General features: G+C 37.0%; 1 protein-coding gene across 2 annotated transcripts; it reads left to right on the top strand.

Moving 5' to 3' along the window:
* The first annotated feature begins 170 nt into the window (after positions 1 to 170).
* On the top strand, positions 171 to 23,644 carry LOC119651523 (glucose-6-phosphate 1-epimerase). 2 transcript variants are annotated; one of them, XM_038055155.1, is made up of 8 exons: positions 171 to 1,016; positions 9,392 to 9,443; positions 19,108 to 19,166; positions 19,263 to 19,419; positions 19,487 to 19,667; positions 19,724 to 19,880; positions 21,968 to 22,115; positions 22,174 to 23,644. In XM_038055155.1, exons 1-8 carry the CDS (start codon positions 947 to 949, stop codon positions 22,175 to 22,177), a joined length of 828 nt encoding a protein of 275 aa, XP_037911083.1. In that variant the 5' UTR covers positions 171 to 946; the 3' UTR covers positions 22,178 to 23,644. The 2 variants fall into 2 exon arrangements, with proteins under 2 accessions (XP_037911083.1, XP_037911081.1); XM_038055153.1 differs by having other exon boundaries at positions 173 to 1,016; positions 21,968 to 22,119.
* The last annotated feature ends 62 nt before the right edge of the window (positions 23,645 to 23,706 follow it).

Raw genomic sequence — 23,706 nt, 5'->3', positions numbered from 1 at the left:
CCTAAACGCGATTTTTGCATATCATAAAGTGATATTCAAACTTCCAACTTCCAAATCAACGGTGCAGCTGCAACAGTCACATTTAAAAGCTCGAACTATCTTAGCAAAGACACGACCATGTGAAGAATGAAACCTAACCCAGTTCGCCCGGAATGGTGGGTATTCCGAACTGATCGGAGGGGCAGTCGTGAACCCAGGGCAGAGATTGTCGACGGAAGATGTTTTCTACTTCTTTGGTCCTTCCTGGGTCCTTACGTTGGCAGCGTTTAATTTACCAAGAAAATTACTAAAGTCATGGAAAAAACGAATTACATTCGAGGCACGGTCTTGACTTTTTCGCAGTTTCGCCGTCATTATTGTTTTTGTTCGGCTCCAGACAGTCAAATTTGAAGGGAGCCGGCGAGGCAGGAGTCAGTCTCGCCGCATCGGTTGATGGAAGTGGAGTGTTTTATTTGTGAGCGGGTTTGCTGGTGTTTCGGGCGAGTTTGTTTTTGCTGATTTATTTTGGACTTTCCCCGGGGTTTTCTTGCAGTTGCTTCAAAAATTGAAAATTAGTATCGGTTGCATCCTTCGATGACGTTGCTGACATTTAGCTAAGTGGCTGACCGGTTCTCAAAAAGAATCCCTAACACGCATCATTCCCGCGGGAACGTTCTGTGAGGTGCCGTGCAGCCGCTACCGATTGTCTTTTGTGTCTGTCGCCCGGTGTTTTTATTGTTGACAGCTTCCCTGACCTGAAATGAACAAGTTGCTGTTTACGACATCAATATAGAAATTGCTTTGGTGTGGAAATTCTGACGAACCTACCCTTAGTGATTATCTGTTGTTCGTTTACCTGGAAGCAAGGATTCTCTGCTAATCGGATTAGACGAGATTCATAGAAGAGCGAAAAGTGAGGAGGACGTCTCCCAACGAAAATCCAGGAGCACAGGAATTGCTTAAAATTATGGCGGCAGCTACAAGTGTTGTTGTTCTTGACCGCGGCAACAACACCACATGCACTATCAATTTGCACGGTGAGTAGGCAAGATTCATGAGTAATTAGCTAAGCTAGTGTCGGAGCGAGTACTCAATAACTGTCGTTTAGGAGTATCTGGATTACCTTCGGTAATTACGTCTAAGCAAAATTAACGAAAAGTTGTTTCTTTTCGTATAAGGTTCTGAGCGTTTCCTTAACATTTCCGCTTTAGATCTACATATATATTCTCTACTCGGCCCAACATAGTATATGTTCAATTTCTCGTATTAGTTTTCTGCTCAAACTATGTACTCCAATTCCCTCCTAACATATTGTCACTCATGGTCATCGGAAATACATTTATAATCTGAATGAAATAGTGCAAATTATTTCGCACGCGTTTTGAGGCCCATTTCAACACTGTCTTTAATTTATTTGCGCTTGAGGGCCCAGACTCTCGGTTAATTTTGAGGAATTATTATTTTTGGCAGATACACGTTAATTCGAAGTCGAAGCGAGCAACGAAATGCTTCGAATTATCACAAATCCAAAGTACGGAAGTTGGCAGTAGGAAATTCAAGGGACCAAGAGAAAAGTTCGAATTATTCACGATTTCAAATTACCCGAGTTTGAATTATCATCATCAACGGCGCAACAACCGGTATCCGGTCTAGGCCTGCTTTAATAAGGAACTCCAGACATCCCGGTTTTGCGCCGAGGTCCACCAATTCGATATCCCTAAAAGCTGTCTGGTGTCCTGACCCACGCCATCGCTCCATCTTAGGCAGGGTCTGCCTCGTCTTCTTTTTCTACGATAGATATTGCCCTTATAGACTTTCCGGGCTGGATCATCCTCATCCATACGGATTAAGTGACCCGCCCACCGTAACCTATTGAGCCGGATTTTATCCACAACCGGACGGTCATGGTATCGCTTAAGATTTCGTCATTGTGTAGGCTACGGGATCGTCCATGCTCATGTAGGGGCCAAAAATTCTTCGGAGGATTCTTCTCTCGAACGCGGCCAAGAGTTCGCAATTTTTCTTGCTAAGAACCCAAGTTTCCGAGGAATACATGAGGACTGGCAAGATCATAGTCTTGTACAGTAAGAGCTTTGACCCTATGGTGAGACGTTTCGAGCGGAACAGTCTTTGTAAGCTGAAATAGGCTCTGTTGGCTGACAACAACCGTGCGCGGATTTCATCATCGTAGTTGTTATCGGTTGTGATTTTCGACCCTAGATAGGAGAAATTGTCAACGGTCTCAAAGTTGTATTCTCCTATCCTTATTCTTCTTCCTGTTTGACCAGTGCGGTTTGATGTTGTTGGTTGATTCGTCTTCGGTGCTGACGTTGCCCCCATATATTTTGTCCTGCCTTCATTGATGTGCAGCCCAAGATCTCGCGCCGCCTGCTCGATCTGGATGAAGGCAGTTTGTACATCTCGGGTGGTTCTTCCCATGATGTCGATATCATCAGCATAGGCCAGTAGTTGGGTGGACTTGAAGAGGATCGTACCTCTTGCATTTACCTCGGCATTACGGATCACTTTCTCGAGGGCCAGGTTAAAGAGGACGCATGATAGCACATCCCCTTGTCGTAGACCGTTGTTGATGTCGAATGGTCTTGAGAGTGATCCTCCTGCTTTTATCTGGCCTCGCACATTGGTCAGGGTCAGCCTAGTCAGTCTTATTAATTTCGTCGGGATACCGAATTCTCTCATGGCTGTGTACAGTTTTACCCTGGCTATGCTATCATAGGCGGCTTTAAAGTCGATGAACAGATGGTGTAACTGTTGTCCATATTCCAACAGTTTTTCCATCGCTTGCCGCAGAGAGAAAATCTGATCTGTTGCTGATTTGCCTGGAGTGAAGCCTCTTTGGTATGGGCCAATGATGTTCTGGGCGTATGGGGCTATCCGGCCTAGCAAGATAGTGGAGAATATCTTATAGATGGTACTCAGCAACGTGATACCTCTATAATTGCTGCACTGTGTGATACCTCCCTTTTTATGTATGAGACAGATAATGCCTCGTTGCCAATCGTCAGGCATTGATTCGCTGTCCCATACCTTGAGCACAAGTTGATGAACCACTTGGTGTAACTGGTCGCCTCCATATTTAACCAATTCGGCTGTAATTCTATCGGCTCCTGGCGACTTATGACTTATGCATTTAAGTTAGTACGGTTTTATTTTATTTCTGATTCCAATAGTTATTCAAATCTTTTAATCACAATTACCCACCGCAATTGAATTCTCCAATCCAAGTGGTTGCAGTCTAACTATCGAGTATCGTTGCCGAATTATTTTGGCAAAAATTGGAATAGATATGCACAAACTTCCACCAGTTAACTAAATTCAACGAAATTCAATGAGAGTTTACATTCCACGGTACTCAAATTCGATGTTCGTTTGCTTCTTCCAGTTCTACAAAGAGTATTGTATACCAGTATTGACTTCAGGTATGGTTTGCTATCACACTAGCTACCTAAATCAGAGAGGAAATTTTATGAGTGAATAGGATAAGTTAGTACAAATACGGTCGAGAGTGACGATATATAAGAAGACATACCTTGTCTTAAGGCACTTCAACTAACAACCAACTTGAAGAACTAAGGAACATACCTTAATTTAAAATGATTTTACTTCGACCTTGAAGGCAATTTTGCTCATTTGCCTCATTTTCGGTTTGGAACACTGAAGTTTTCTATGGTAAGAACATGGGTATTGACTATTCGTTTTCGCCGCTGATTTAATTTGCGGTGTCAAATCCTTTGCTCTCTATGATCCAGTTTGCAACGTTTACACTTATATCAAAATGAACATCATAAATTAAATTAGCATTTCTCTCTTCTATATTCTACGCTGTCCCTTACATTTTAGCAGGGATAGGAGTATTCTTCTATTTCTATTAAAATGCCGAGAATCATGGCTAATGAGTGATTGCTATTAACTGTCTTGATCTAAGTATAAATAAAAGAATTTTAAAACGACAAATGGCTTAACTGCTAAAGAATTACACAACCGAGTTTTGATTTTTAGAATAAGGAGCTCAATCGGAAGAGTTCTAGTTGAAAACACCTCTCTCTCTCAGATCAATGGATATGTTATAATTTAAAAATATGCAATCAGTCTAAAACAAATTTCAAACTTCATATTTGAAATTGTCCTCGATTCCTTGAGCGGTTGACATTCTTGCAAAGAACTTCGGACAAACCATTCAAATTGTACTGTTGTTTTGCGGGCGCAAGCTTTTTTGGACATGGTATCAATGTTCATCAGAGATCCGAGCAACTGACTGCTTCCGCTGTTCGCTTGTTTCAATATTTTAAAATTGGAAGATATTCCTTTCAGATTTTCTTAAAACCTTATGAGATTCTTCATCATTTTTAAGTTTTTGTGTGAAATAAAACCTTAATAGAATCGATTCAATGTCTGTCTGGCTGTTACACCCGATTCACTCGGAAAAGTCTGAAGCTATTGTAACGAAATTTGCTGAGAAGGCGTGGGCTGGGAATCCCTTTACATATAACAGGTGGTATCATATTGCACTAGGTTTTAAGGAGGGGCTCTCCATACATGGGGTGCAATTTTTTTTTTACGGAATATGGCCATGTAGTGTATTATGTGAAAGGACTCGATTAGTAATTTCCGAAAATTATTTCTGATGCTGGGTGACAAGTATAATAGGTCTCGTTCTCAGAACTTATCCAACTGAAAAATATGAAAAAAATCAGAATGGTGTATTTATATGAAATCTTAGCCTCAAAATGTCTCCCGTACCGACACCTGCTCAAATAAAGTTAATAGCAATAATAGCATGTTAACGTATCTTAGAAATTTATCGGAAAACCTCCTTAAGTTTATCCTAGAAGCACAAATTTTGGTACCATCATAAGCGATAACATAGGACACAATTTTGCGAAGTTTGAAAAAACTCCAACTTTTATTAACAGTGAAATTTGTGTATTTCACGTGAATTTATCCCACTCTAAGACGCGTATGACGACATGATAATTTAAAGTGAACTCATATGAGAGGCGGAGTTGGGATTTTCAAAATACATATATCAAGGTATATATAGTAGTTTTAGCTATATACGAATCGAAAAATGTGCATAGGAAATTCCTCACACAAGATGAACACAAAACCTTTATGCCCGAAGTGTCCAACTTCCTTTATTCCGTCTTTTTGTCTTTTCTTTGTCTTTGATTGAGTGTTTATTTAGATTCTAACATGTTGCATTAATGCTTTTATGCTTCCTAACGCATTTCCTCATAGTCTTCTTTACTGCTTACTTTTGTAGTGATGTGAAATTGGTTTCGAAGCATTCCTACTGCCACGAATATGAAATAATAAGTAATCGAATAAATTTGACTCTGTTTCATTTTGTGTGGTTCATTGAGTTTTCTTTAATTTAAAAGTAACCCTCGCTTGCCACGCTTTGATTTATCTGTCTTTCCAAATAGATAATTATTAATATGATTATACGTGGAATAAGTACGCCTAAATATACTGCTAACGTTTTTATTGTATGATGTAGATGATTTCAATTGCAAAGAAAAATATTAGATTAATCAAACATTAATAAAAATGTGAAAAATGAGAATGCATTACTTAAAGATTTAGTGACCAAAATAACATTAGGCAGAATCTTATCGAATTACTATCTGCTTTTCTTAAAATAAGCATGCGTATAATCAAAATCATTGGCCTTCGGCAAAGCGTAAATAATAAATGTATATTTATATTAGCATTTATATTTGTCAAAATATACGCACGTTTTTCGAGCAGCACAGCATAGCAAAATGCGAGATAACAACTAACTAAACTTTCATTAAATGTACATACATTATATACAGCTTGCATGGTGAGTGTGACATATTTTGGAACATTTGGAAATGCAAATTTTTTTTTCCTTTAAATATAGGACGCGTTTTTCCAAGTGCTTTCGTATCAGGCATAATAATGTTTCAACTTTAAGTGATCCATAACGTTTGTATACACTGTTCTTTGATAACAGATTTCTTTGCGAAATTTCTCAATTTAAACTGAATGATGCTCAGAAAGCATTACCCGTTTTTAAGTTCAAGGTTATTATATTTTAAGAAAATTGAGTGTTAAAGTGATATTTTTTATTTTACAGTTAAAGTGATAAAGAGATTGTGACGCTTAGAACATGTACTGATGAAAATGTAAATTCTTCTGTTCATTTTTTGAACATTGCAAACTTTTGATTCTCGCGCACTGTCCCCTGGTGATTTACTTTTTTCGGTACCTATAGTCGCAATCGTCAACCACGAAGTTATACTTTTCTGTCATCGCACCATGAAATTAGCAGCCGATGTAGTGTGGTCTCTCATGCTCAACTACTTTCTTCGCTAAGTTACATGATTTTTCCATGTTCTTATGGCTTGATATGGGCCCAAGTAAAACATTTGTACTTTCAGTCCAGGTCTAAACTGCGTGCATTTGATGGTTACTAGGTATAGTTTGTTTTTTCTTTATTTATTGAAGGACTTTTGTTTTGTTTCGAACCTTTAACAACGTCTCTGTGCTTTTTTGTACTTTTTATCGATCTCAGCGAACACGGTGCATACTTAGCTCCAAGTTATCTTTCAGCCACATCTTAATCTCAACAAATAACTCGAATGATGAGCTTCGAATGCTTCAGCTCCACCAAAAAGAGGCTTCTTCTTCTTCAGCCTTTGTTCCGTTCAGAAGCAGGATCGGCTTTTCTTGAGGGTTTGCTCCATTTTGCTCAGTCATGTGCCTGTTCAGAATGGATTCAAGAGGCTAGAAAATCATCATCTAACATATCCGCCCTTTTGTTCTTTTCCTATCGATTTCGATACTCAGATGTATATTGGCAAGCGAGTTTGCATCAGCGTAAATTACATGTCCATACCATTGAAGACCCAACATTTTCGTCTCCATTATACTCGAGGCCTTGTTCATAGTATTTTATAGTCGGCCAATGCTCAGAAAAATAGAGGGCGGAAAGGTGAACAACACTGAGCTAAATTTTGGATTTGAGACGTTCGTTGGTGCGTCGATCACAAAGAATGCAAGTTGTGGAACGCTACTTCATCAAAGTTGCGCTTATGCATGAAGCAATTTTGTTCAGCTCAGGTTTGTTAAGGCTTCCCGACGAGTTTATATCATTCTAATGAATTTGTGATAGATTGATTGGTTAGTACATGGTACGATTTATTCTTTCTATGTAGTCATTGCCATGCCACTCCGGTGATTACTAGTAAATTTTAGATTTGAGACGTTCGTTGATACTTCGATCACAAAGAACATCAGTAGTGGAACACCACTTCATCCAGGTCGCGCTAATGTGTGAAACAATTTCATAACGCAGTTCTCCATTGACTAGTACCATTAACCCGAGAAACTTAAAACGCTCAGTTCTTGGCAAGCCTCTGCCACTGACAGTAATAGTGCGTGGTCGTCAAAAATTCAGTTTTATTCAGATTCAATTTGAAATCGTGTTCCAAGAGGAGATTATTCCATTTTTATACAAGTTGTTCGAGATTTTGTTTGCTATTAGACACTAGGAAAACATAATCTGCATAAAGCAGTGTATTGGGCGCTGGAAGTTGGATGTCCCGTGTGACAGTGTCAATAAAAAGAACAAAGAGGAGTTCCTTCGCTCTTTGATGAATACGAACAGAGACACGAAGTGGTTTACACACCCTCCATACTACCTGCATACGTGGAAGTGAAGGATGAACAAATTCTTCTGGTAAAATCTATTCGAAATATTCGCGGCATCTTTCCGTCGCAGCACGACGGTCGGTAAGCAAAGTACCTTTTTTGTCATTAACGCTACAGAAGTGTTTGATATCCGCTCAGGTGGCAGTGATCACTTTCTTTGCGTTCCGGTTGGCATTCTTATAAATTTGCCAATTGGCCAGTGTTTTATCGTCGAAAAACTGGTAGTAGAGTCGTTTCTGCCCGCTTCGGGCTTCCTTAATATTCGGAAGGTAGCTCTAGGTTCCCTTCACTGATTTAAATATTGCTGGCTAGATCCTTCCTCCATCAACAGGTTTAACTTCTTCCAGTCTATGGTTAACTTATGACCAGCATTCTTTTTGAAGTTTTGTATGAAACAAAACCTTATTAGAATGAACTTAATGTCTGTCTATCTATAACACTGGATTTACTCGGAAACCCTGAAGCTATAGTTACGAAATTTGTTGAGAACATGTAATCTGTGAATCCCTTTAAATACAACGAGTGGCATCATTTTGCACTGGGTTTAAGGGGTATCAAATTAAAGGGTTCGATTATTAACCACTTATATAAGGTCAAAATTGTGTACTTCACGCGTATTTATCGCACTCTAAGACGTACGTGGCGTCATCATCATACATATAAACCGATGAATTGGAATCCAATCCTTGATATACTTAAGTATCAAGGACTGAATTCTTGGCTATGTACGAATGGAATAACGTGCATAGGAAACAAACGAGAACACAATCCCACCTGCGATCAGTCTTTTGAATACCAATCGTGTGGATCTCTGAAGCACAGTGTTTAAATGTTCTCTGCTTAGCGATATCCTTCTATGTCCATTCTTCGATTCTACGATTTTGTATCTTCTTTGTGGGATGTAGAACAACCACACAATGTCAGTTTTCAATATATCATCTCACTAATATTGTGTAAGTGATAAGCCTATAGCAGCGGCACTTCTTTCAGGAGTCCACTTTTCAATTTTAAACATTGTACCTGTTTGTGCATAAATTTCCCCAAAATTCAGAGATTGGGTGATTAAACTCCTCTATGTAGCTGTGGTGCTCCCAATCGTTCTGAAAGGTTTCTTCTGATTACATGCAGGTCTCTACCCCCATTCAGCACCGCTATTACGCTGTGTTTTGACCTGATGGTTCTTGTCCCATATAAAGTGCATTTATTAGCTTCGCCAAGCTTGATTCCGTCTACTATTGCTCCAGGTCGATGTCTCATAGTTAGCTGTGTATAGCATTCTCGAATTCAAATGGTTGTTTTTATCTGTATCAATGATTTGGTTTTTCTTAGTACAATAAGAAAAATGAAAAAAAAAATAGCAAAAATTAATATTAATCAATTTCGTATATTTTTCGTAATTTTGTTTATTTGAATTTATTTATCGAATATACTAGTTTTAATAGCTGAATACTGTGTTGATATATTCTGCTGTAAAGCAAATTTCAAATAGTTGTCAAAAATACTTCCATAGTAGGATTAGATTGTACATACATATATTTTATTTATCTCTATTATCCACATTGCTATCTGTCGCTGGCTGATTCAGCTTAGATTTCTGTCCCAATTTTTCTCAGTTGTTTTCCAATGTGGTCAATTATCACGAGTTTGGATAGAATACGTAATCACAAATGAACGGCAACTTCTAATAAAGTGTATCTCATTCTATTTGCAGGAGCAACAGTAGTATCATGGCGAGTTAATAATCAGGAGCAATTATTTGTCAGGTAAGCGAAAATCTCTAAAAAAATTTGAAAGTCGCAGTAAATTAAGGCAAAAAATGAATGCATGTTCACCGAATAAATTGGCACTCTGATAGTCAGCTCTTTATTCTATTGAACTCATGATTAAAATTTCATCGTTTCTCTGCATTGACCTCCAATAAACTTCTTTCTTCTTCAAAATTCGCCAATCAAGAATTACAGATTCTAATATGTTTGCATTCGCCATAATTTCGTTCTTACTATTGCATATTTATGGCTTAATTAACAACTCAATCAGTTGAACTGTCATAAATCAACGAGATTTGAATTATCGTTAGAGATTTTCAATCGCCTAATATCAAAAAAATTTCATTTCATATATTTGTGTGCAATTTGATTCCATATTCATTTAATATATTTGTGTGCAATTTCATTTCATGTTCATTTTATATATTTGTGTGCAATTTCTTACTCGAAACTATGGAAACACCGATGATAGTGTTCCTATTACGGATATAAAAAAGAGTGTGTTTTGGGTATTCCCCACGTTTGCCTTCACTTTTGTCGTACTCCTCGGTATTACTGGCCAGTTCTAGTAGTTTTTGAATCTATTACAGTTTTTTTTGTTGTTGTCAGGGGCAAAAACTAACTTGAAAATCAAATTTGAAGAGAAAAGAGGTGCAAATAGATTCCAGCAAATGGTTTCTTGTAACGGAAAAAATTTCATTTTATTTTTACTAAGAGAACTCCATGTATTTGAATTACCAACCATTATCAAAGAGTCGGCATTGGTAGATTCGGGGGAAATTTCATTGCTGGATAAGTGCCTTAAAATGGCTCTCGAATTATAAGCCTATTTATTCACCGCCACCAAAACAATGATAAACACAGAGAAAATTCATATGAATATACATAATAAGGTAATCAGTGACAATAGGGTCTTCAGAGTTTAAAGTAAATTTTGATTATCCTTGATATGTCCTGTACATATCTACCTTGGCGCTTTAAATGTTTGGATATCGATGAGAATGTCTTGCTTTAACCTCAAGACCACAACACGGATAAACATACGTTATTTCAACCATAGATAAAAATTATCAATTGGGATTAGTTTTAGAAACAATTGAAATTTGGAATAAATAGAGCCCTTTGGTCGAAAGAAGCTGAGTCGCCAAAGAAATGTCTTCAGCTAAACGTGGTTGATACGTGGACGGCGATAGAAACCTTGTAGGTGAAAATTATCTATCATCGAGATTTGAGGGTTAAGATGATAATTAAAATGTAGAATATTTGATATTGATTCCTATCAGCATTGCATCAGCATTCCAAACTCCCGCATCATTTTTCAAAAGGACTTCCAATATTCATTTATAACTACAAAATTCGATTGGAAAAAAGGTCAAAAACTATCACTAAGTCAACGAAAATGTTAAGCAATCCACGCTTCCAATAGCAGCTAATTTCTGTAGGCGACTGTTTGATCCCTTGCCGTTCCTTACAGACACATACTCTAAGTCCGTATACCATTCACTTGCTATAGTATGACTTTGTTGTGACTAGTGTGCAAAAAACTTGTGCTGAAACCATTTCAAGAGGAGCTCACGAGAGAATTTATCGATCGCAATTCTTCAGTGGCTGGAAGTCCATTCATAAAAACTCCACCATTGTTTCCTCCAGTCTCCTCTTGCTGGCATCCAACACTTGGAGAGGTGGCTCTGTAGATGGAGCATGATGACGAGGAACAACGTACTATCGCATTGTATACTGTAGTGTCTATAGTAGTACGAGCAAGTGCTGTGGACCGGCATGCTATGGTTTCTGGTTAGGAGGTCTGGATGGGTGTCGCTTGCGTCTTGCTCTTATTGCTGCTGGGGCTAGTGGAATCGCCGAAGCTTGGAATACACATATAACATCCATCCCATTAGAGAATTTCGGTATTCGAAATTCCATGCAGAAAAACAAGCAGCTGTATACATAACATAATGAAACGATTGTGAGTGCGGCCGACGGTGTGGCATAGGAGATGGGTAGATTATGGTTGTTTGGAACAGTTGGAGCACTGGATCGCGCGATGTAGAAGAGTTTGGATTGCGAGGGGAAGTTCTTGCGAGCCTAGTTTTTACAAATGCACAAGAAATGGGCAGTAACTGGAATGTACTTGCCAGCCGTGTAGTCGTATTTTTTCGACGATTGTATACATTCGGAAGTTTCTATAACGACACTGAGCTGCAGTGGCTTTGAACTTCAACGGAATTAAACTAAAGGTCACAATAAAAGTAATGGCTTAAAATGAATCTGGAAACTATTCAACGCTCTTATCGAACAAAAATAACGTTGGCGTGAAACTAGAGTAGTAATTGAGAAATCAGTTGCATTTTCACAGAAATAAAGAAAAGAAGGTAAAAAGCGACTGCTGTGATGCGCCATCCTGGATGCGTATGTTATTATGCCGGTGCTATTTTGCTCACTGTATTTCATTTTCGTGAGTATACGCTCAAAACTGTAATACAATTAGTTTTATAATTTTCAGCGACCACGCGTTATATCATTAAACAATTATTTAGAAGTACAAATACATATATGTATCTCCAGTTAATACCGCAGAAGCTGAAGCATGCTTCCAAATCAACCCCAACAAAATCCCAGAAACAGATAGGAAGAACAACAAATGTGGAATAATGATTGGCAAGTAGCTCCCTGTTCCATTTGTGCATGTGCTGGTGTTAACATCGCTACAAATGTTGATTTGGATCATATATTCATGGTAGAGGCCAATCTAGATGGTAGGCACTGTATGAAAAGAAACAATTTAATATTTTCTTCTGGAGTAGATCACGAACACTGGCATTCCTCGGCATCTCCGCCTTCCCATCGAATGGGTTCTCTTTGTACTGTACCAAATGGTGGAATATAATTATGAAAAACTTTATATGGAAAAAACTTAATGTTGTATTTTCGGGTATGGTAAGTGGTAACCAAGCGTTATATTTTGCAAGCACTACATACAAATTTTTAACAACGTGAATACACTTTATGCAGTATGAATATTCGAATGCAAGTTTTTTGCGTTTAGAAAAGAAAATTGAAGTGGAATATGAGCATACATGTGTATATACTTGGAAATGAACATCAGAGGAAATAGTTACTGAGGCGTAGACATCTAAGAAAAATTCGATGATGCAGTATGAGAGCGGACTCAAGTAATAATCCTCATTAGTACACAAAACTATGAAAATCAAAGCGCTTACTAATGTTTCGTTTTTCCTAACATTAGTCAATATTACGTTAGCCACTTGCATAAAATACATCCAACCGTTTCATTTCAATGTTATTACCCTCAAATCTCTCCGAACTAGAAATTTTGGTTATACAGCTGCTTCAATTTGCTGGTCGAGAAATGTCGCCGATGAAAATTTTTGATCATTTGTCTCTTCAGCGCAAGGGATACATATTCATAAAAATACCGGCCCGATTAAAGGCAAACTGTGAAACTCGGATTATGGTCATATCTTTTCAATATTTTCAATATCAAATGAAATAAAAATGTACGGGATGCACAATATTTTTTGGAAGCCTACATGGTTTTTGTCTACATATTTATAGATAAGGAATCAGAAAACCGGCTTAGGCCCGTTTGAGAAAAGTAGGTAACACCCAGATCTCTTAGGGAGAAATTTCATGGATGAAAATTTATGGTTTAGCAACCTGCCGGTTAGCTCAAATGGTTAGAGCGCTGGGCTGTTATAGCGGAAGGTCGCGATTCAAATTTCACTGGTGGTAGAGGGATTTGCTATCGTGATTGGATGTCCGATACCAGTGGAATCAGTTATGAATGAGTACCTGATTCAAATTAGGGTAATAAACTCAGGCGAGCGCAATGCTGAACACGTTGTCTCCTATAGTATACGTTACGGTATTGAATAAATTGCTCTAACACACTTCAAGGCCCCGATCCAATTAGATTGTTGCACCAACGATTAATATTATTATAATCTGCAAATTCACATTTTTCTTCTTACTGCAGAAAAGATGTTCCCCTCAAATAAGGACGGCCTATCGGTTAGGACTTTCGGCTATCGTACAAAGATACGAATTGATTTTTGTAATGTGCCTACGCTCCTTGACATAGCTATCAATGACCAAAACGTCTGCTTTTTCCTCTTGCGGCACTAAGCTATTATATTGTAACCCGAAGAGCCTGTCAGAAACAAGTAGTGAACTTATTAGTGAAGAGCGTGGTTTCAGACGGGATATTGGTCCAGAATGAGAAACATCCAAATAGAACGGTGGTATAGAAATTACACTAATGGAAATTTCCAATACAATAAAGAAGGAGACTTAAGCAACTAAGGTACAATCGCGACCGTTTGGGTGATCTGAATTCCCAAGGCGGCTTTGATAACACTTGCCTCGGAGATCAACATCAACGGCGCAACAACCGGTATCCGGTCTAGGGCTGCCTTAATAAGGAACTACAGACATTCCGGTTTTGCGCAGCGCTGAAATGATTGCGGTTTAAAGCATCTTCCGCTTCCCTGACTAGCGCAATAGCAAATTCTCTGTTGTCGAAACCCACATTGCGCTGAACTTTTCGGTATTGGTGTTCGAACGCGCCACGCCCGCGATCACTAGTGGTGGTCAATAAAGCCTCCAACCCCTTCCGTTCATCGATTTGCGTCCACGATTCCACAGCGCACAGCGACGATCTGAGAAAAGATCATTTTTTATGTCAGGCCAATGCTCATCGATATTCTCAGACGGATTACTCAGTATATGTGCCGTCAGAGCAACTAGGTAGCTGCTCAACTGTCGAGCGATATATTGAACTTGATTGGTCGTAGCTCCCCAACCATGCAAGAAGTTGCGGACGCAACACGCAAGTGGAAACGTTTTTCAGAAACTACTCGAAACCAGATTTTCATTTGCTACCACTTGGCTTTCCAGAGTACAGAAGCACATTGCCACAAGAGGCAGAGAAGTATTCTCCAGAATCCCACCACCTTATTTCGCTTCGTTCCCAGAATGTCAAACTTATATCCTCGCTCGAGTTGGAAAAGCAAGCATTCTGAGTACCCTCGCTACCATTGTGGAGAAGAGTGCGCACATTCCAGAAACCAATCATAGTACATTTTCAATAGCCAAAGGTCTTCATCGGACAGTCCCTATCCGAGGCGTTGTTGACATTTCGGTAGCAATAAAGTTTCAAAATTTGCCTGTTCCTAGCCCACAGAATTCTATTCCTTCCAGTTGCCTCTTACGAAAAGCAAGGAAGGCTTTGAGTATATTATTAAGCAAGCAGTATGCAGTAAACTAGCCGATTCATTCGGTCAGTCTTATGGATGTTAATTGAATACGGGCTCGATAATACTCTAAGCAGTCCAATTTTTCACCCTCTCGTATCGCCATACACATCGCCGTCTGGATACTTCGTGTTATATAAACAATATTCACAAATTTTTAAAGTATTCTTTTGAGGTAGGTGGGTCTTCAAATTAACGGTATACTATATTAGATTTTGAAGCAGGGAATTCTGAGCAAGGCCTAGACCGGATGCTGGTTGTTGCGCATTTGATGATGATGAAGTTCGGATCTCGAGCGTCCTCAATGTAGTGCTGCTTGTATTCACATATTATAGATAACTTTTTTGACATTCATTCCTACAAATGAATAAATGTAAAAATTGAAGTAAATATACGAAAAATATTTTCATTTGCATTACCCACAAATAAATAGTATGTTTCCATATGCTGTTATCAGCGGAAGTTTTCACAACGTAAAAAACCTTAAAATGAATGCCACGCTATATGCAAGTGGCATCCTTTCGTTGAAACCTTATAAGCATAAGATATTATTGTATATATGTCAACATACATATGTGTTGGTAGGTGAATGAATTTCAAATCTATTAAAATTCTATTATCACATTCAATGCAAACCGTTTGATTGCGTCTATTTTGCACGTTCTACGTTTAGATTAGATATTTTGTCAATTGAAGATAAGATAAAATGTCCCACACATTCAGGCATTCGATCTATCACAATCACGTTTACACTTACTAATCCAAATAATAGCAACAGTACAGAAATTTGCCAAGAAACTCAGATTGTTCTGAGCAAGGTTTATACCAATGATGTGAGAGCACAGAAAACCGAGAATTTGCGAATTGAGAAGTCGTTGTGGAATGCTTCTAATTTTGCAGTTTTCTTACAAAGGCTGGAATTTATATTTTGGGACTTAATCCATTGCTCTTATTTAAATTTATGTTCGTTCACTCATGTGGTAAACGACAACATTTTGATTGTGCTATGTCCTTGAAAATGTTGGTGCTGTTTTAACAAAAAATATGAAATTGCGTCTGTAGTATATGAAGCCAATTTATGACATTGTCTTGCTTCCTAGGCTATTTCAAGCTTCTCACAGATAAAGTTAACATTGCGAGCATCTCTGGTTGTGATAACCTCATCCAGAGCCTTGTTCAGTTTACCGTGCTCGGGCCACTATTCCAACTTAGCCCAAGCTAAACCAATAATGTATCTTTGAGATAGTTCTAAAAAGAATTGTGGAATAGTCTGTAAATCGCTACTTTTTCCAATACCTGAACAGTACATGTACAAGTATGTGCAATTTTTCATTCTGAGCATTTTTTGCTAATTATCCAACAAGAAATTACTGAGCTCAGTTGGTGATTGTTGTTGTTGCTAATCGTTGTTTAACTAGTGGTTCTTGATATATTATTGCGGCTTCCAATTCATTTCTGCAGCTTCGTTTCCATTGTTCTTTTTGCCGCTAGTGAAAAAATATCCTTAGGTTGGTACTCAATAACACCTTGTGGGAATGTAATAATCATTCGCAAGGAAAACGTTTTTTTACGTAGAGTACAATTTCTTCGTTTTTCTGTGCTCTTGAACAGATAAATGCACAAGAGAAGTAATAAACTGTTTGTTTTTTTCTTCTGAAATTAAAGTGAGATTTATAGAAGTCTGTGGGTTTGCATTGAGTACTTTAAAGGTTTCGACAATTAGGTTTTCGGATTTTATTCGTTAATCTTCTAAATATTCATTCAATTCAATCTAACGGCTTGTCAATTTAAGAGCAACCCTTGCTTATTCCTGGAAGAGGTAAAGAAGGTAAAAATAGTCTAGGGTTCATCCGTTCTTTTGTGTGTAACTGAAACGCCAGCAGGATGGAATTGTTTTATGGTTGCATATGTGTAAATCAATACAGTGGAATCCCGGTAATTCATATATCGATTATTCGGATTTCCGGCTAATTCGTACAGATTTCAGGTCCCTAGAGCTAATTTGCTTTATATTCCACTCTCGTAATTTCGTACCAAGTCGCCAGTCTCTTGACCATACGAATTATCAGGAATCCACTGTATTTACAAACTTCACTTTCTTGTTTGTCCTTCTTGTAACTTTTCTTCACGGAGATCCAATTCTCAATCTTACGACATTTTACCCCTCAATCTTCCTCGAGGAGGCTATACCGCCTGTTTGCATCCCAATTTTCAATTCTAAAAAAATAACTGAAGAAAAAAATGTTTTTAGATGACGGTGGCAGGATAAATTAGAAAAAATTGAATTGCTTTGCGTGAGATGTATTATAGTACTCGAAAGGGTACTTAAATTGTTAAGTTTTTTGAATGCAATTCATTTAAATATTATTTTTTTGAATTGCAGTGATAAAATAACTTAATTGTAAAAACCAATAGTAGAAGCTGAATCTATTTCTTACCACTAGAATCAATGAAATGATTAAGGGCGAAATCTTCAAAACGAAATAAATTCGATGCAAATGAATTGGCTGGTATATCTCAGAAATTCTGTGAAGTTAAAGTGGATGATTTTTTCGTTAAAGATGCCACATTAGTAACAATGTTACTGTAGAGAATCTCTTTTGAATAGAACACAAATAAAAAGCAAAGAGAAAACCGGGTCCACGAACAAAAGGTAAGGTATGAACCGGATGAGAGTGAAGATGAAGGCTTTTGAACAACAAAATAGAAGGTGTCGGAGGTCATGGACCACATTCGATCCACTTGAAAATATTGGTACAGATCAGTATTGGAAAAAGTTCAAAGTCAATTGAAATGTATGTAATAGTCTTTTCTACTTGCACGAAGTGACTTGAATTTCTGTTGCCTAAATGTAAACTCCCGTTTCTTGGTCATATTTCAAAATTGAAAGTACAATTTAGATATGATAAAATTTTGTACAATAGGATACTCAATTTATAATGAGTCTTTCTCTAGATAAATCTACGTCGCTTTCAATTATGAACTTCCCGATATCAATAGAGTAAATTGTCCACATTGTTATCACACTAAGCCAATCTCAAAACTTTAACTTCGATACGAAAAATTTGATGAAATTCTTTTTTCTGTATTATGACATTTAATTACTTCCCTACAAAAAAAAACATATAGAATAGGAATACACCTTTACTTGTCAGTATCTAAAAGTAAGGTCCAAATATTCACATTGATAACTGTACAATGCTCACATAAATCTGGCAACTACCCTAATTAGTTTTTTCACCTGACTTCAGGTATCTCTTTGTTAGTTTTGTATGCGTGAACAAATCATTTTCTACCACAATCGAAAATATTTCAGGAAGTGGATCGCAGCAGAGCAATGAGTGTTTTTAGCTTGGGACATATATGGTGCTACTATTCGCAGTAGTAGCAAATTTCAAGTTTTTTTGCAACCAAACCAAACTACCACATATATACCCATCAGTAGTTTTTTGGGCAATGAATGTGTTCCATGGTAAGGTTTTTTTCCCATTTTTTTGACGAAAAAGATTTAAGATGTGAACACACAAAAAGATTCCGGGATTTCCCCATTCCAAGTTTGCGAGTCAGGTATCTTGCCGGTATAATAATTTCTATTTTGAGAACAAAAATATCCGTTGGCTATGTTGTTCTTTTTTGTACTTCTCTAATTCTTTCTTGTTTTGGCTAATCATTATAAATGCCATATATAAAAAGTATGTAAATTTTTTGTTAATAGGAAAGTTTTCGGATAAGATGTTAAAAATAGAAGCATGGTTCAGCAAATATAAACGCTATTGTAGATTGGAGCTAGTTTTTTCTGTTTTGCTCAAGCAATTTTCCTATCCTTATATCTTCAAAATGAATTTTATTCCGCTTTGAATATTCTTAATAGCAGGCATAAATTGTAACTTATAAGTTTCCTCCAAGGAATGTATAGATAGTGTATCATGATAATAGTACCGGTTTGAATAAGTAATATTTTATGCAGAAAATTATTATAACAACTTTACTCGATGGATTGATTCCATTAGTATGTAAATCAAATGATGAACTCCATGAACTTTTTGTGTCATTAAGAATGCAAAAATGAGTGCTATTGTTAGGCATATATACAGTGAATATTTTTAACTTTTTCGGAGAGCTTCTTAGTGAATCAAAGATTAGGAATAAGTGAAGACAATCTATATACATTTGATCGATGCTCTCAAATCTTTGATCTGAATCAATTATACAAAACCTCACAAACAGAGCTAAATACAGATGTAGCAACTGTATCTGGACTTTCTATTGGAATCGTAATTTGGAGTTAGAAAAAAAATATTCAATTGAACTGAGTTTAAACCAATTACAGATTTTAAACATAGTTAACATAATGGTTTTTTACTTTATGACTTTTCTTTGATTTTCAGTAAATTGGCATCTTTTGATGGGAAAAAGGCTATCAGAGGGGGAATCCCATTCGTATTTCGTAAGTAAAGTTCTAATAAGCATTTAGAAAATGGATACATTTCAACCTGGACTTTTGAAAATAACGATTAACACGACCCCAATTGGGACTTTTCAGCGCAATTTGGGCCGTGGTCATATGGTCCGCAGCACGGATTCGCAAGGATAACAAGGTGGACTCTAGAACGGCCACCCGAAAGATTGCATAATGGTGATGTTGAGGCATTGTTTTCGTTAATGGATAATGAATTTACCAGATCTATGTGGAATTATCAGTAGGTTGCACTTGTATATCTATTGAAATAAGCTTTTAAATATAACCTGCTTCGTAATAAATTCTAGATTTCGGATAACATATCGTCTCATACTTCGAGAGAAAGAATTACATTTCCACATTGGTGTTTATAACCCCAGCAAAGATTTAACGTTTTCCTTCAATTTACTACTGCACACCTATTTGAAAGTTCCTGATGTTCGTCGCTGCCAAATTACAGGTTTACATGGTTGTACATTTATTGATAAGGTGAATCCTTAAGAATTTTCCTGTATCACAAAGTACTATTAGCATATACTTTACAGACTAGAGATGGTGCTATTTATCAAGAAGGTCGTGAGGTTGTAACAATTGGCGAGTGGACGGATAGAATATACCAGCATACACCCCAAGAGCACATTATAACAAATGTTGTATCGGGACGAAAAATGAGGCTGCAGAAGTACAATTTCCCAGATACAGGTTAGTGGGGAAATATACGATTAAATAACTTTGGACCTGGTTGAAAGTTTGAAATATGTTTAATCTATACGTACAGTGGCGAGGAAGATGTCACATGTCAATTATTTGAAAATTCTTTTGATCCGTTCTATGCAAACTAACCGAAATTTTTAAGCATTTTACTGCGTGTACCTTGAAGATTGCCATTACAATTGGAATTTCTTGACTGATGGAGCAAAAGATAGCACAATTGATTGTGGTGGAAAAAAGATACGGAACCTCTGATTTTTTTAATTTACGTTGAGTTGGACCTCATTTGTCAAATATGCCTTTAGAAAACTGCCATGATTTTTAGTTTATCACTCCACTATATAACAATTGCAGCTTTTCATTCATTTATGGATTCGTACTGCTTACTTTGGCATAACCAAATCGTACCGTCTCTGGTGAGGTTTCTCCCCTTGTGAATGAGCCATTTCAGTCACCGTAACATGAAGAAACGGTTTGCCTCTCTAAACAGAAGAGAAATCATTGCGGCCATCAACGCACTAAAACTGAATAAAGCCGCTGGGTTTGACGATCTCCCCAGAGAATTGTTTATCGCTGCATCTGCAATTACTGCAGATCTGCTACTTCCACTCGTACGGAAATCTTAGGAATCCGAGACCTTTCTCAGAAAGTGCAAGAAGGAGATGATCGTTGAGATTCCAAAGAAGGCATCAAAGAACATCTCGAAACTTTGATCGACATGAAGCAGGCTAGTTTTCTCTTGCATTGACTGATGTTAAGGTCTAAAGCAAAGTCCACCAGTGTTCCATCTTGTCAAAAATATTATTTATTCTTGTTATCGGGTTCATGCTGTCTTGTTCGCAAAACGTGGAGAAGTTCAATGGACTATGACATGTTTCCCCAAACACCTCGACTTCGCTGAGATCTGCTTGCGCTCTCGGGTCATAGATGTTGGCCCAATGGCTCTGGATTTGGCAAGAGAGGCAAGTAGAGTTGGACGGAAGAGAAAATCCAACAAAACCAAGGTTCTCGATCTGACGGGTGATCGCACTCTCTTTGCCTGCATTAATGGGCAGAGCATCAAAGGCTTTGATCATTTTATATATCTAGAAAGTGTGGCTTCTGTCGACTGTGGCACCGAACTGGAGGTTGCTCGACGCATTAACAACGCTTAATCCAATTTCGCTGCCTTATCTAAAATCTGAAAATGCATCATATAAATGGCAACCATATATGTGTACATAAGTTAAGGAAATGCGAGGAGTGGTTGATGGTTGTTATGCAGCAGACTTTAATTTTGAATTGCCCTTTTAAATTGATGGTGGTTTTGCATTTTTCAGAGGAGCGTGCAAAAGTGCCATTGTTTACCCCATAAACCTCAACTCATAAGGAATTAAAATTACACAAAATTATTCGATTTTTTCCTACTAAGTAATCATTTCATAAGGTACTGTAAGCAGTTAAAAAAATTATAAAATATATAATTTATCATAAATGCGCCCTCGCAAAGAAGTGTACAGTTATCAAGCAAAAATAGAAAAATGGTAAATACGAATATGAAATGTATATTCGTTAGTTGGAATCCTTCAAAAGCGGACAAATTTTCGAAGGGCCGAGACTGAATTGAGTCTCTTTATTTTAGCACCAATTCATTGACCGATTTCCTTCACGGTAAATGTAGAATTCGAGGGCTCTTTGAAATTTCGACATTGTCCTATTTTTCGTTAGTTTCCGAAATTATTGCTTTAAAAACCGTTCTGCAGTTCCCATTAAACCTGAAAATAAAATGTTACTGTTTGAAAAATCGAACCTAAAATCATGGAACGATGGTAACTAAGCCAATAATAATAGAACGTTTCCTTCCTTCCTTTCTTCGCGTAAAAACCATAAAATCCAATTGTTTCCAGTTGGATATGTGTATCTCATCCTCTCTGTCTTGACCGTGAAGAGTATTGTTAGTTTACATAACCAGTGGGTTGGAAAATTATCTGAAATTTTAGAGTATTCTGCTTTTTTCGTGTAAATTTACGATGCAAACACATAACCAATTGAATGTTTTCGATTCTTTTGTATTCATTTATTTTATACATTCTCCACAGTTATCTGGAACCCATGGGTAGATCAGGCACGTGAAATAGCAGATTTCGGTGACGATGAATATCCTAATATGTTATGTGTTGAATCTGGACATGTGTCGACACCTGTAATACTACTTCCAGGCACTGCATTCGAAGCCAGCCAAATTTTGCAGGTAACAGTTTATACAATAATGTGTAACTTTAATAACACCATCATTATTCTTTAGATAATAATTGAAGGTAACGTGAGTAGAAAGTCAAAACGGAGTCGCTAACCATCACGTAAGCGGGGTGCTCAACAGAGTTAAACAAAAAGTCAGTTGTTTTGAAATTGTTTTGAATGGGCGGAGTAGTTGATAGGTTCCCTATCAAAATAAAAAAAACAATGGTTAACTTCGGAATACCATAATTTCGCCAACGCCAAATAAACGAAATTCAACAACCTATTAGCTTCTTGAGTCACTCCGGATTAGATATGCTCCTTTTCACCAACAAAGCCGCTCCCATTTCTCAAATAATAAAGTTCAGTATTGTGGGCTTTTGTGAAAGGAAGGGGAAGGGCTGGGCTACACCATGTTTCATTATATACATTCTATTTTTTTTTTCGATTAGGTCGCTATGTTGTTCAAGCATAAACGCGTTTTCAGTAACATATATTCATTTCATTCGAATTTTCAGAACCACATAGCTGGTGAAACCTAGGCCCGTCGGTTTTCTTTTGAAATCAAATCAAGAAAAATTTAAAAAAATGAACTTATAAGTAGAAGAGTTATATCAGAAATTATAAATAGAAAAAAAAATGAAATGAACTTGAGGCGCGTTTTGAAATTAATTAAGAGTAGAAATCTCCAATTGAGTCTTGCCCTGTTAGTTACATGGATACGATTTCACCATATTCATTAACAAACTTCAAACCCTGGTTCGCACGCTTTACTTTTGTGATCAAGTCAAAAATAAAAAAAGCCCTAGAATTATCGTGACGTATATTTTACAACCATTGAAATAATTAGAGTATTAGAAAAATTATGAAATATTTAGTTTTATTGAATTTTAGAAAAATAAAAAATCAAAATACTATTCGCAAAATTATGTATACGATTACAAAGTACATTCGGCATTGAATATTTAAGATATCTTTAAGGAGGAAAATTTAGGCATTATTTGAAATAGAATTCATGGAATGAACGAGTGTATAATTTCCATCAATAGAGTAGTAATAAACTTGTTGAAAACAAATATACGTATCGCCATTTCGAAAACAATTAATACTATATTTTAGGCCAAGAAAGGGAGAATGTGGTAAATAAAAGTTTTCAAATATATGATAAAATGTGTGATTCACTGGGCGCATAAAATTGCTCCAGTTCAATGTTCCACGTAAATTTACGATATAGTTAGAGTTGAATATTTTTTCTATTGCGCCTAGTATAAACTTTGGTCATATATATGTACATTACTTTAGTAATTATTTCTTGCCTTAATGCATTCTGTTTACATATTTATATTCGTCGCGTATATTTTGTATTTTATTTTCAAGAAAATTACTTTCGCATCGTGACTTCCAATAGAAAATTTTAGCGCACAAAGACATTTTTACTTCTATTTGATATATGATACAAAGTATTCCTAAGAAAACAATATGAAACACTGCGGTGTGGATGGTAATTAGAATTCAAATAATAAAATAAATAATGTAGAGATCTGTTATTTTCTTCCACACATTATGACGCAAATACCCTGTCCAATTAAGAACTAATTTT

Source organism: Hermetia illucens, chromosome 3, assembly GCF_905115235.1.
Source record: "Hermetia illucens chromosome 3, iHerIll2.2.curated.20191125, whole genome shotgun sequence".
NCBI lineage: Eukaryota > Metazoa > Arthropoda > Insecta > Diptera > Stratiomyidae > Hermetia > Hermetia illucens.
This window is presented reverse-complemented; position numbering and strand designations above follow the sequence as displayed.